Source organism: Dipodomys ordii, unplaced genomic scaffold (genome assembly GCF_000151885.1).
Source record: "Dipodomys ordii isolate 6190 unplaced genomic scaffold, Dord_2.0 Scaffold13, whole genome shotgun sequence".
Classification (NCBI taxonomy): domain Eukaryota; kingdom Metazoa; phylum Chordata; class Mammalia; order Rodentia; family Heteromyidae; genus Dipodomys; species Dipodomys ordii.
The window spans coordinates 2,738,260-2,752,758 of NW_012267229.1; the positions used below are offsets into that span (position 1 = coordinate 2,738,260).

A 14,499-nucleotide genomic window follows, 5' to 3' on the forward strand; every position below is an offset into this window, starting at 1 on the left:
AAATTAATTAAAAATAAATAAGTAAACAAGATCTTTGTAAACTAGCAACACAATCCTAGTAGAACTACCAATGAATTTCCAGCTTATTTCTAAAGGTTTTCTAAAATGCAAATTATGCTAGAATTCTAAAATGTCTCCAAAAAGAGAAGACTAAGGGGACTAGGGGTGTAGTATGTGTGTACACTTTCCATGAAAGCTAAAGGTACTGAAATAGGATAACAACAAGTGAAGAGTGCTTTCATTTTTCTGGGGTTTAGTCAAAAAACTTGAATAACTTTCAACGTTGCGGAGGATTTTCCTTCAAGAAGCCTCATTACCTTCTGTAGATAGATGTAAGAGTTTAACAGCAAACTTGAAAGATAGTTGAATGATTTGCACGGAGTGCTTGACTAGCATATAGGAAATGCTTAGCAAATATTACTTGTAGTCTTGTTTGGATGAGAAATAATTTGGAAGGAATGTAAATCACAATAGAAAAACATGGTAGAACATAGTTGTGGACGCCAGTTGCTCGTGGTTCTAAAATAAGGTGGTAAGAAGATATAGGTGAAGACTGTCTGATTTGTAACATTAAGAGCACTACAAGATCTTCTAGACCCCATTCCCCAAATAGGAAAGCATTTTCTGGACTAGAAGTAGGGGAAAAGCTAAAGGGGAAGAAGCAAGAGCAGTGTATAGTGTGATAGCTTGAAATACAAATTCCATGCCAATTAAATTCCATTATTAAAAAATCCTAAGGATGTTGTATTTCTTGCAAAATTGAGTTTGAAAATTAAAATGTATGCCAACTATTAATAGAAAGTATGAAGAGTGAATGTTAAATGTGATTTGCCTAGCTCTAGCTATATAGCAATAAGGCTTTTAAACTGAGCGGCTTTCCTTGAAATTCTGAAACCTTGCAATTGGTAAGCTTCTCTAGTTAGGATTTAAAGAATGAAAACATCAAAACTACTTAACTGTCACCAATAAGTGCACACATATCTGAGATGATTAAATACACAACAAAGTGGACTGGATGAATTCCTATCAACTCTTCAATGCCAAAGTGACCAAACTAAATGTATGTTTTAATTTGTCCCTCAACAATCAGACCTTATTTTTTAACCACTTTATTATTCACTACACTGCGCTTTTTGTAAAGTGGTGCTTTATTACCTCATGTGTTCACTCCAGTCATCTTTACACCTGTGTCCTTTACTTTGTGTACTTTGACTAGGAGGGCCTTAAATGAATGGCAGAGTTAAGATTTTGTGTTCTTGCCCTGGATCCTAGAGAACAAGGTGTTAAGGGAAACTGCCCCCTTGTGGTAGAAAGTAACATGGCATGTCCTTCTTTCAGAGAGTCTGGAGCAGTGAGAAAGCAGTTGAAATATAAACAGATATGTGCCCCTATATGCCAAATAAAGAGACATGATGATGGGCAGAGGAAGAAGATTTATTGCATGGCAGGCATAGGAAGACAGCATTTCAGTACATCTTTCAGTGTCTTCAGGGATTCAGATTTTGGCTTCAGGTCAAATAGGGAAAATTGGGGGAAGAGGATGAGAAACGTATGCACAGTTAAAATAGTCCCAAGTTATAAGTTGGCCATTAGCTCAGTCTTTGTCCTTAGAGGACTTTCCAGAGAAGTTGTTATCACTTTATTACTGGAACCAAACAGGAGCAAGGTAGTCTCCTGAGTGGTTTGGATGTTTCCGTTAAAATGATAAGAGAACATGGCCTTCCACAAAAGACATTTATCAAGAAATTTTCTCTTTCTTAGAGCCCAAGGTAATTACAAAGGGGTTGCAGCAGAATAGCTCAGATCAAAGGACACAGATAAGAAGTTGGAGGACTTTTAGCTAATTCACAGGGACCAGCAAAATTACTTATTAGGTTGCCTCTTACAGGAGTGCAAGTGTTTAGGGGAAAACACCTAAATGTAAGGGAGAATGAGAAAGTCAAAATATTGGTTACCAGAGTTATCACCAGAGTGATAAATGTAATAACAGTTCCCACAGGTCAAGTAAGGTGGAAAGGTTAAATCTAGACAATACCAGGGACAAAAGGATGTGAGTCTACATTAGGGAAATGCAGCCTTCTGGGTAAATCTAGGTGTTAATAAACATTTAGCCTTTCTTAGAGAATGTAGATCTGTAAAGAACCACGATGTAGCAGTATGTTTACATTATTTTCCTCTAAGGCTTTTGTCCATTCTATGAATATATTCTATATGACATATTTTGACATTATTTATTGGTCTGCCTTCACTTCTGAGAAAGGAGAATTCTGTCTACGGAGTCCCAGTAGGCCAAAGAACCAATCTTTCCAGTTTTCAGTTTTTTGCATTAACAACCCAAAACATGGTCAGCTGACACAATAATGATTCATTACAGGCTCATCATAATTCTGTAGATTGGGTAACTGGTTTTCCTACTGTTCCCACCTGCACTTTTTTAATATATATTTTTTATTGTAAAGATACTTACAGAGGGGTTACAGTTAGATGAGTAAGGTAATGTATACATTTCCTATTAAGCATTGTTACCCTACCCTTTGTTTTTCCTCTACCACCCCTTCCCTCCCCAACTCCTTCCCTGTCCCCTGTCCAGTTGTAAAGTTTGTTTTCAACATAGTGTCTTTACAGCTCATGGTTACAATGGGTCAACCTGTATCTTTGTTTCAGCATTTTGTTATTTCCCTTCCCCTCCCCAAATTAGAAAAAAAAATATATATACAGGATGCAGGACACTGCACTGGATTAAAATACAGTGAAAACAGGAGTTATACCATGGGGGAAGAACATACAAAAGAAACAAAAAAATCACATAGTACACTATAAGTACATTAAAAACAACAGCAAGAAAGATGCAAACCTCATGTGTTTCTATCTTGGGGTTCATTTTGCTTAGCATCATCTTACATGGCCATATGTACATAGCTTTTGACCTTTTCTGCTTGTCCTAACAAATGGGGCAGTGTCATTCTTTCTGATGGAGACATAGAATTCATGAACTTTTTTTTTTAAATCAGAGTTAGGGCAAAAGTTGCTACTGAGAGTCCCAATAGACTAGGCTCCACCATAGGTCCTGGAAAGCCAATCAGAGAAAGTAATGGCGAAGGCAGGAAAGGAGCTTTTTTTAACAGTATGATCACCACCACCACGACCCCTCCTCCACCCCCAAGAATAAAAGGTCTGTCTTCAAAGTGCTTTAAATAGCTTCAGCTTATCTTAGAGAGAAGCAAAGGTAACAAGCAGTTTGAGTCATCTTGGTCTGCCCATGTTTTTGTTGACCATTGCCTCCGTCATTATCTTAGGACAGGCAATGCCAAGTTGGTGCTATGAAGATTGCTGTTGTTTAAAGAGCAGTTTTAGCCTTTTGTCTTAAGACACCCATCAATCTGATCTGTTATTCCTGAGATGCAAAGTAACTAACTGTACGGAAGGAAGATGAAACAAGACAGATTCAGAAGCAAAATGGACTTATCTCAATCCATGACTTGGCCCTGGTGGGAATCTGGCTGTACCCTGCTCCAAAGTTACTATATGGTGTATAGAACAATAGCTTTCAGGCTGTGCCCTACCTGAGTGATTCTATTTCATGAACAGCCATTTGCTCCATTTGAGCACAAAATGCAGAGGCATAATAACTCTATACCTTGTTTGTGTAAATAAACTACCACCATATTTCCAGCACTGACTATGAAGCTAATTGGTATGTAACTTATTGATGCAAATAAAGTATTACTTTGGTATATTAAGGTATACAGAGCCAGTGACTCTGGAACAAGCTCTGTGCCTGAAATGGGCTCTCGAGTTTGGATACCACTACTACCTCAACAGCTCTATAACTGAGTTTGTTGTGTTTATGTCGAACCTCTTGCAGTGCTTCTTTTTTGTGTCTCTCTGTTTTCGGCTCTCGCCTTCAGTAAGGCCTCTTTGGATCTTATAGTTGTCTCAGGATGGCTTAGGTGGGACCTTGATGCAAAACAAATCTTTGATGCCTCATAGTTGCTCAGGTCTCCTGTTTATTCTTTCCCAGATTCCAACATGGCTGCAAAAATGACTGTTTTCTCCACTAGCCAACCAAAACCTTATTTTCTTAGTTGAAAATCTAAAAGCTCAAAATGTAAAAAAGAATTACATTTTTAATATGTTTCAAAAGTGTTTTGGATTGTGCAATTTCTCCTGGAAAGACTGTCCAGTTCCCTCTATCTTGTTTTTTATTATGTTTTAAGCAATTGAGTAGGTAATTCCTCTAGTTATACTCTTACCTCCCCACATTCCACTAATTCTTTTATCTACACTTCTTCTGCCTTTGATAACTAGTTTTAATCCTGTAATTTTCATCTTACTCTTTGTCAATGACAGTTTGATTTTCTGGTCCAGTATATAATATAAACTGTATTCCATTTAATATCCATAATTTTATCTTCTCACTTTAAATATGTATGGCCCTTTGCACTTTTTCTGCAACTGCACATTCTGTGCATACTACCTCTAATTTTATTCTGTGTACTTTTGGGAAGATGAAAATGGGAACCTGTCCAACTCACTTACCATTCTAGTTGTGATAATGGAGTTTTAAATTACCAGACATTTATGGTGACTATATCAGTCATAGCAAATGGCTTCTAATACAACAAACATGAGTAAGCAAAGTAATCTGTGGAAAAACCAGTCATTGATAGAAGCCATATATGCAAAGCATTTATAAATTCTAATATATATGGAGTTTCTAATAACACTTTATATGCCAAAGTCTTTTAAAACTACTAACATGTAATATTATCTTGAAGGCACCTTAAATCCTTTTTAAAAAATGTAGCTTAGGTTTATTGAACACTGAATGTATTAGTTCTGGGCTAAATATGTAGATGATGTCCTTTGCTCTTCACAGCAAATTAATGAAATGGGTACAAATAAAACCTAAAACATAGGCTTGTTTGACCTAAAGACTACATGATGAACTGTGATGGCATTTTGCTTCCAACAGTAAGTATTCATGGATCCAAACAGTCACTTGACAAACTTGGGATACAGTATCATTTATAGTAACACTTTTATTTTAGTGCAATTCATTTGACATCATAGGATATTCTCAATGTGTAGCCCAGGCTAACCTCAACCTTGCCATCCTCCTTCCTCATTTTCTCAAGGCCTAATAGATGGCCTTTAAGTACAAAGATATAATATTTACATAGATACATTGTAACTAAACTCAAACTCAGAAACTTATACACTGTTATAATTAGCGTTATTATTTGTAGAACACTTGCATCTTAACTCACTTTCAGAATGCTTGATTAAATCGTTCAGACTATCTCTGGTGTCATAATATATCTTTGCCATCTTTTCACTCAGGTTATAGCCGTAGAAGTTGTCATTGAAGGAACTATTTTGAACACACTCTTAGTAATGAAATTGTAACTTGTTTTCATTTGTGTGTGTGTGTGTGTGTGTGTGTGTGTGTGTTTGTGTGTTGCATGGGTAGAACCCAGGGCCTTTATGCATGTATGTTAGGCAAGTACTCTATCACTGAACTCCTTATGTAGAACTATTGTTAAGAGACTTCTAAAAGTTTCCTACATAGTTTTAACCAGAAACTGTACTTACAGAAAATTTCAAGTTTTCAAATGTTATAAAAAATGCTTTGTATATTACAGATATGGAAGCAGAAAGATACAATAAAAGACAAAAGGAAAGAAATATTACCACACAGGTAACTATTTAGTTCATCGCTGTATATTTCAATAGAACAATAGGCCTTCGGCAGAGTTGGTACTATTTATTCAGCTTGCTTAGAACTTCTTACACAGGGAATTATTTACTAGTCCTTTTGTTCTCTACGCTCTCATTCACTCAGTAAACATTTCTTAGTCCACTGTAAGGTAAGACTATATTAAAACCAAAAGGGCAGAGACAGTTTGACTTTAGTTATATATAGATGTTCATTAAAGCTTGTTAACCACATATCTTTTAACGTCTTGGAAATGATGATTCAAAATTTCAGACGAGTCACAACCCAGCAGCCAGTGCAAAACTAAATACAAGGCATTTCAAGTGATAACCTTATTTGAAACCCGAGTGGTTTTTCTTGTGTGTTTCGTTGGGTTTTGTTTTTTGTTTTTTCTCTTGCAAAACCAAAGTCATGGCCACTGGCCTGCTTCTTGTGCTCAAGAGTCTGGTCTCTGATAGCATCTCTTCCCGCTGTCTCCCTTAAGCATTCTAGACACACTGGCTTCCATGCTTTTATTTCAGCAACCCGAGGCAGGCACACACCTTTCTGTCTTTTCTACTCACAGTGCCTTTGTAGCCAAGATAACTGCATGGTTCCCTCATCTTACCTCCTTGAGTCTTTGTTCAAATACCAACTTTTAAGAGGGTCTTTGGCCCTCTCAATTCATAGTCGTTCCCATCCAAAGTTGCAAACTCAGTCACATACCTTTTTCTATCTCCCTTCCCTGTAGCAATTTTTCTCCTAGAATCTTTTTCTCTTAGAATCTCTAAGAACTATGTAACACACAATATTATTGTCACTGTTGCCACTCTTCATCAGAATATAATCTGCTCAAGAGCAGAGATGTTTGTCTGTGTTTTTTACTGTGGTTATAACCCAGCAACTAGCCCAGTACTGTGCACATATATCCAATAATTTTTATTCCTTTTTGTTTCATTTAATGTTGTTTTGTTTTTGAGATAGGTTCTTGCCACATAATCCTTGTGACCTCAAGCAAGATCTTAATACCTCTGCCTCCTGAGTACTAGGAGAACAATTACATTTCTTAGCAATAAATGTTTACTGAATTACTTGAAGAAATCCTAAATCCAAATTGAAGAAGTAAAATGGGAATAACTGTTTATGCATTTTAAACCTGTCTCTTTTCATTATATTTTCTAACCCCCTCCTCCATATTCATCACTCTAACTGCCACATACCCTGATTGGTAATGAGAATACTATTAGTAGAAGTGAGCTTTTTGGAAATCTCACAGCTTATCTTTGGGTAGATACAATATTTGGGACATATTCACCCTACAAAAATTCTGATCAGAAATTCAACTATAACTGAGCTGCTTATATTTTATTCATGGAATCTGTTGATTCTAAAGCAAGAAGGCTCACCCTCAAAATCTTTATGTGATTTTGTACCTTCATGATGACAACAACAGCACTAGAAGAGCCCAAAGATGGAAAAACCTAAAATGTCTATCATTGGATGAATGATTAAATAAAATGTAATTAATTGAGATAAAGATTATTTAGCTATAAAGAAAAGAATGAAATGCTGATACATACCACAACATAGATTCATCTTGGAAAATTTATCCTACATGAAAAAAGCTAGCTGCACAAGAAAAGAAAACATACACATTTCCATGCTTGTAAAAGCCAAGAACAGGGAGCTCCATAGACAGAACATAGATTAGTGATTGCTGAGGTGGGAGCAGGAACAGTGGAGGAAAAAAATGGGGAGTCTGAGGCTAAGGAGAGCTAAGAGATTGCTGGTTTCTTTTCTCAGACTCCTGGAATACTGCATTGCCACCTTTATAGGAAAGATTTAAGCTTTCCAGAAAATAAACATAGGAAGCAAGAGTTTAAATGTGGGTGCTGAAGGAAAGGGGGGGGGAACAACAAATAAAAATCTTAACTTTTCTTACCATACTCATTAAAAATAAAGAAAAAATTACTTTATAATGATTTATCCTGAAAAGCTATGTGTATGTGTGTGTGTATAATATTACCCCACATTTTTTTTAACTTTTTCCTTTAAAGTCTGCATTATTTTCTTGTATACTGAACCTTGTCCCCAAATTCATCACCTTAATCAAAATAGGTTAATTATATTACTTCTGAAAAAAATACTTTGGTAAAATACATTTTTTATACTTTTAATGATAGTCACAATTCACTTTAAATATAAGGGGCTATCAAAAGCTTAAGTTTTTTTAAAAAACACACAATATTACTATGACAACTCACCTCTAGAATAGCAAATTAGTTTAATTCAGCTTTTAATACTTGTCTTGGCAGTTTAGATGACAATGTCATAGGTTTAACAGAATTTTACTCATAAAATATATGAATTGCCCAAGTTAAGTAAACTTTGTCATTTTTATTTGAAAAAAACAGCAAGAATTCACATAACTGACTTATGTTTATATTTTTGCCATAAACAGATGAATTTTCACTTTCTATTTTATAAAAAGAATTATACATGAACAAAAGTCTTTTTCTTTGTAGGTATCAGTGAACAAAGTCAAACGGCTTTTAACACAAATATTGGAACAAAGAAAACTGAATAAATTAACCAATAAAAGAGAGTATCTCTTAGAGAAAAAGAAGGGTCAGCATAAACTAAAAATAAAAGGAATTCAAAATAAAGATGTCCCGAGGAGAAATAAAATTCATTGTAAGTATAAAACTGTCTCACATGTAAAAGAAAATGATTTTTGTTGCTGGGTATTGGTAGTACATATGTATAACACTAACTACTCAGAATGTAGGAACTAAATAGATTAGAGTTCTAGACTAAAAAAAAAAAGGAATAATAAGACACCCCTCTCAATAGAAAAAAGATGAGGACAGTGACCATGCACCTATCATCCCAACTCTGCAGGAAACATAAATACTGGATCAAGGTCCAAACAAGACTGGGAAGAAAGGGATACTCTATTTCAAAAATAAGCAAAGCAAAAAGGGCTAGAAGCCTGCTTAAGTGTTCAAGTGTCTGCCTAATAAGTGTGAAGCTCCAAGTCATCAAAACTAAATTTAAAACAAGACAGTTCATCTAAAACCACATTTTAGAGCTGCTTTCTGAGATGTCTAAGGATACAATCATAAATATTGCAATAATTATCTGGCAATTTTTGACACAGTAACACAGCCTTCCTGTTACTTAGTGTAGTGCAGCTGGCCTTCCCAGGCTGCATCTTCAGGTTCTGTGAGGAATTGCAGCTTTGCTTGTCTCAGGTTCCTAAGAGAATGAGGAATTAAGACACTTGGAGCAAGTATGTGTGTGTGTGTGTGTGTGTGTGTGGTGTATACTTGTATGGTGTGTGTGTGTGTGTGTGTGTGTGTGTGGTGTATACTTGTATGGTGTGTGTGTGTGTGTGTGTGTGTGTGGTGTATACTTGTATGGGAACTTAAACTCAGAGCCTGGTGTGTGTGTGTGTGTGTGTGTGTGTGTGTGTGTGTCCATGTTGGTTTTTTGGTTTATGATTTTTGGTCTTTTTTGCTCAAGGCTAGCACTCTGCCAGTTGAGCCACAGCTCAACTTACAGCTTTTATGGTAGTTAATTAAAGGTAAGTCTCATGGACTTTCCTGCCCACACTGGCTTTGAACAACTATCCTCAGATCTCAGCTCCCTGAATAGCTAGGAATACAGGTGAACCACCAGTGCCCAGGTTTAAACATGCCTGGAGATCTGGTGGACAGCAAGACATTTCTTTCTCTAAAGTCTTAGATGTGACAATTCAAAGTGTGAGTTTTGAAATCTACAACATAAACTACAGTTGTTAGTTATAAAATGTCTTCCATCATTTACTTTTATTTATTCTCACCTAAACCCTTCAAATACGTTTGGTGCTCAGTAAGTCCCAGCATGCTTATCACATATTTCAGTATTTCCCCAAAATCATTTTGAGAAGCATGGAGTTAAAATTCCTTTGTTGCTTTTTTCTTTTCCTTTTCCTTTCCTTTCTTCCTCCTCCTTGTCTTCTTCTTTCTTTCTCCTTCCTTCCTTCCTTCCTTCCTTCCTTCCTTCCTTCCTTCCTTCCTTCTCTCCTCCTCCCCCTCCTCTTCCTCTTCTCCTTCTTCCTTCTCTTTCTGCCATTAAGTTCCCAACCATGCCTTTTGTTTTGTTTTGTTTTTTGGCCAGTTCTGGGGCTTAAACTCAGGGCCTGTCCCTTGTCCCTGAGTGTCTTTTGCTCAAGGTTAGCACTCTACCACTTGAGCCACAGCGCTTTTTGTTCTGTTTATGTGGTACTGAGAATCAAACCCAGGGCTTCATGTATGCTTAGCAGGTAATCTACCACTAAGCCACATTCTCAACCCAACACACTGGTTTTCTAAGTGGGGCAGGTTGAAGGATGAAAGATTTCTGCTGACAGAAAATAGGAGGATAATTATAATACTATATTATAGTTAGTGAAATTATAATATTGTAATAGGAGTAAAATTACTAAGTGTCTAAGAATATAAAGGAAATTTTAGAGGTTGTCTACCCTAGAAGATCTTTCTTCAGCTGTTCCTGACAAATGACATCAGCTCCTACAAAGATAGCTGAAAGTAAGGTCTCTATTATCATACAAGGCAGTTTATGGTGTTCTCTACTACATCTCTCACTTCCTTATAACATTCTTAACTTATATTAAACTCAAATCATTTCAAACTATGATCTTCATGTTAGTCAATGTCAGGAGCTGGACATAACAATCTGACCTGCACTGTCCTGATCAGCATGCAGTGCCTAGCCCACTGAGCAATGGTGCCTTGTGCGCGTGTGTGGTGCCTTGTGCGTGTCATTGCTAAAGTCCTGTTAGTTGTTTTAGACACCATCTGAGTGATGAAGCATAACAACTCCATGGCAAAATAAATCCTTTTCTCACTGAAAAGTTCTAAGCCAAGCTGAGTTGTGGCATGCACCTGTAAGCCCAGCAACTGGAATCTGAGACAAGGAAAGTTCAAGACCAGCCTAGACTACCTAGTAAGACCCTGACTCAAAAGGGTGAAAAAATAAGAATTAAGCCAGTCAAAGTTCAACCAGGGGGAAAAAACATCTAGGAGAATAGAAGAGATACAGATGTATATTAAAGGATTTATTGTAAGGGATTTACTTACATATATGTGTCTGGCTGGGCAAGTTCAGAATTTGTCAGGAAAAGAAGCCTATAATTCTTGGGAAGACGCTAAACTACTTCCTAAAGGTACAATTTTATTTGCTTCATGAAAGCCTTGAGGCAGAAAAAGCTGGAAGTAGTGCTGTGGCTCAAGTGGTAGAGCACCAGCCTTGAGCTGAAGAGCTGAGGGACAGTGCCCAGGCCCAGAGTTCAGGCCCCACAACCGACAAAAATAAATAAACAAATAAAAATACATAAATAAGAATTGTAAAAAAGAGAAAGCCTTGGTTCCACTCTTAAAGCCTTGCAGTGTTTTGAATTAGGCCAACCCAGACTCTCTAAGATAGTATCCTTCTACCTGTGAGTTTTAATCACATTGAAAAAAATGCAGAATAGTCTATTCGATTAACATCGAGCTGACATTTCTAGAACATGTAGATATATTTTTTCACATCTTGAAAAACAGGGAAATTAGGGACTCATTTTTACTCCTTTTCCAATAAGAAATTTTCAAATATAATAAACAGCATTTGTACCTCCATCACTTAAATGGAGGTGTATCTGTCATGCAGTTACAGTAAATAAATATTTGCTGAATTAAAGTGAATTGAGTTATTTCTGACCCCAAAATCAAAATTATCTACAACATGCTACACAAAAGTAAACAAGCCTTACATTTTTTAGAGTTCATTTGAATATTCAAGTACTTTTGTACTTCAACATGATGTTTTTACATCCATTACCTTTTTGAAAATAGCATGTTCATTTTCCCTCAGGATATTTTAACAGTAAATCTTCAACTAATTCTTCCTTCTAAGATAGAACTGACTCTCATAAAAATAATTAGCTTTATTAAGTTGTTAGTATGACAAATCAATAGCCAATCATACTACAGTAGGAACAATAGAGCTGCTGGAACACTATCTTCTATTCCATCTTGACCAGGTCTTTTCCGCTTCACCTGGAAATAATCATCTTTAATTTTGGCACTAACTACTGTGTCCTTGGTGGGAGGAGGTCTGAAGCTAGTATTATAATTCCTTTTCTTGTTTCTAGACCTGATCATATCACCTATCATTTGTATTCCCCTTTGTGTGTGTGTGTGTGTGTGTGTGTGTGTGTGTAGCATATGCTATGAAGTACTATGTAGATCCCTCCCCATCCCTACTTCAATTGCTAATGGACTCTGGCAATCAGTCCATAATGGAACTATATTGGGTACAATGAGCTACTTACTCAAAATTGCCCCTCCCTGGGGCAGTCAGGAGTACAAAGGCCTGATCATTTTCCCCTGCTTGAGACCGTTGTGAGGGCCATTTTAGCTCCAAATTGCCTTGTGGAGAGTAAGCCAAGTGTTTTTAAGGCTACGTCAGTTTCTATCTTTGCCCAGTCCATCATCATCTCCTCATGTGATTCTTCATTGGGGTGGGGAGGAGAATTAGGAGCTAAGAGTGAGTGTCTCTTATCCCACACCTGGAAAAATCTCTCTTCTGCCTTGAATGCCCAACATCAACTCTAATGACACTGAACATGCTTAGATCTGTGCAGAATGAATAGTAATTTCTTTATCTTTAAGTGTGTTTTTGGAAGAGACCAATGCAGTCCTCTGTGTTGGGGAAAGGTTGGAGGAGGGGAAACATAGAGGCCTGAGGAGGCTAGACCTCAGTATTACAGAGCAAGCTCCTCCAAAGGGGGATAATTTCATACTGGGTGCCTTTTTCTCATCTTCCCTGTATAAAAGCAGGAGCCAGACCCAATTCTAACAGGAAGAAATAGGCACAATTCAAGCCACCCGAAGACAATTCTTCAGTACTAGAGATTTCAAAGTCTGCATCAGAGAATTCAATTTGCTTACCTAATACTGTCATTATTTTGCTGAAAACTTTTCTTCAAATCAGCACACAAATATCTTAAATATAGTGATTTTTATAAGAAAATTAGAGAGCAAAGGAAGAAATGACATTGTCAAAAAAGAAATGTACTCATTACCTGACGTATGAAATGGTAATGCCTCCATCCATCACTTTTATAATAACAATTTTTTTTAATAATTATGAAATATCTCTCACTGTGGTGAAATAGTGGCTCATCCAGTATGAAGTTCCTCCAGCTACATACATCTAAAAATGAGGCCTAAAGTATAGCAAAACTTTTATTTTTAAAAAAGTAAAGCGTATGTGAATCATCATCATCTGGGTTAAGTTTGGTAGCTTGAACATGTTACTCAATTACTTTGTATATGCATCACCTCATCTATAAATTGGAAATAGCCATTGTACCTTCCTGCTATACTCTGAGAAAATTAAGCATAAACACTGAGAACTGCTTGTCCCAAATTTCTGGTACCTGATTCGCTTATTATAACATAAATGTGTATTGTTTTAAATCCGTCATTTGTTTTATAAATCTTCTTTCTCTTTGCTAAATTAAGTTTTTAGACAGTAGATTCAATATCTTTAGTCAGGATCCCTATTAAATTTTTTATGGTAAATATTTGAAGAAGTCAGATTATTTTTTTCTACTGATAATATGGCTTATCTACATATGACAGTAGTGAAGTAGAGATGATGAAAATGCACTTGGTTGTTAAAAAATATCTGTGTTTTACTCGGGTGTATTTGAGTTGATCACATTGTTAACTGACTGAAGGGTTTGCTGAGTCATTCTTTCTTGGATGGAATGTTATTTTTAGTAATGGATCATTAGTCTCTCTCCTTATATTGTATCTTCTTGGCACACATAAGGGTAAATATGAGGAGCTCTTTTTATGCAATATGCTGAACATTGGAAGCTGAAGATGTTTTATGTTGAATGCAATAGAAATTAGGTGAGAAGGACTTGGTGATCTGTATAGGCAAGATTTGCTGCAAGGGGAAAGACTTTGCCTTTTTATCTGATGTTTAATAAGCCCCTAAAATATTCATCTCCTTGATAATTTGTCAACCCTTTTAATTATTTCGACAGTATTGAGATTTTGAACTCAGGGCCTCCTGCTTGCTAGGTAGGTATGCTAGTGCTTGAGCCACTCCCCCGGCTTTTACTGGATTTTTGCTTTGCTTTGTTTTTGTTTTTTAGTTGTCTCCTGTTTATTTCCCCAGGCTGACTTAGGCTGCAATCCTCCTATTTATAACTCCAGTATAGTAAGGATGACAAGCACACCCCAAGCCACCTGTTGATTGGGATAGGTCTTGCTAACTTCTCTTGCCGGTGCTGGCCTTAAGCCTTCTTCCTCTTCCTCTTTTTCTTCAGAGTAACTGAGACTGAAATTAGGTTTTTAAACATTAGGCCCAAACTCTAGAAGTCCCACATTTCAGGGCTGGACAAATAAAGACAATTGATGAAGGACAGAGAAAGAAGATTATGTGGTAGACTTCAGTACATCTTTAGCTATGTTTAGCTTTTCTTGGAGGTTCAGCTATTGACAATGACAATCTAAGGGACACTTTGACTTTTGTCACAAGATACTTATGTGTGTCAAATCCCATCTTTCCTGGAGCCCAGGGTGATTGCAAAGTGACTGTACACGGGAACAGCTCAGATGGAAGGTGGGGGCTGGGTGCCCCGGTATTCATCCTGCGTTTAGTTAATTCATGGGCCTAGCAGAAGCAGCTTTTAAAATACCTTTTACAGGATTACAGGTGTGAGCTACCGACCCAACTATCAATTCTTTTCATTCTTA

General features: G+C 36.7%; 1 protein-coding gene across 1 annotated transcript in view; it reads left to right on the forward strand.

Annotated features, from left to right (window-relative positions):
* The window catches only part of Sel1l2 (sel-1 suppressor of lin-12-like 2 (C. elegans)), a 78,982-nt gene that overhangs the window by 13,353 nt on the left and 51,130 nt on the right, over positions 1–14,499 (forward strand). The window contains exons 2-3 of the mRNA XM_013011024.1: positions 5,646–5,701; positions 8,224–8,392. Of these exons, the coding sequence (XP_012866478.1) occupies positions 5,646–5,701; positions 8,224–8,392 (225 nt within the window). The remainder of the gene's footprint in view (positions 1–5,645; positions 5,702–8,223; positions 8,393–14,499) is intronic.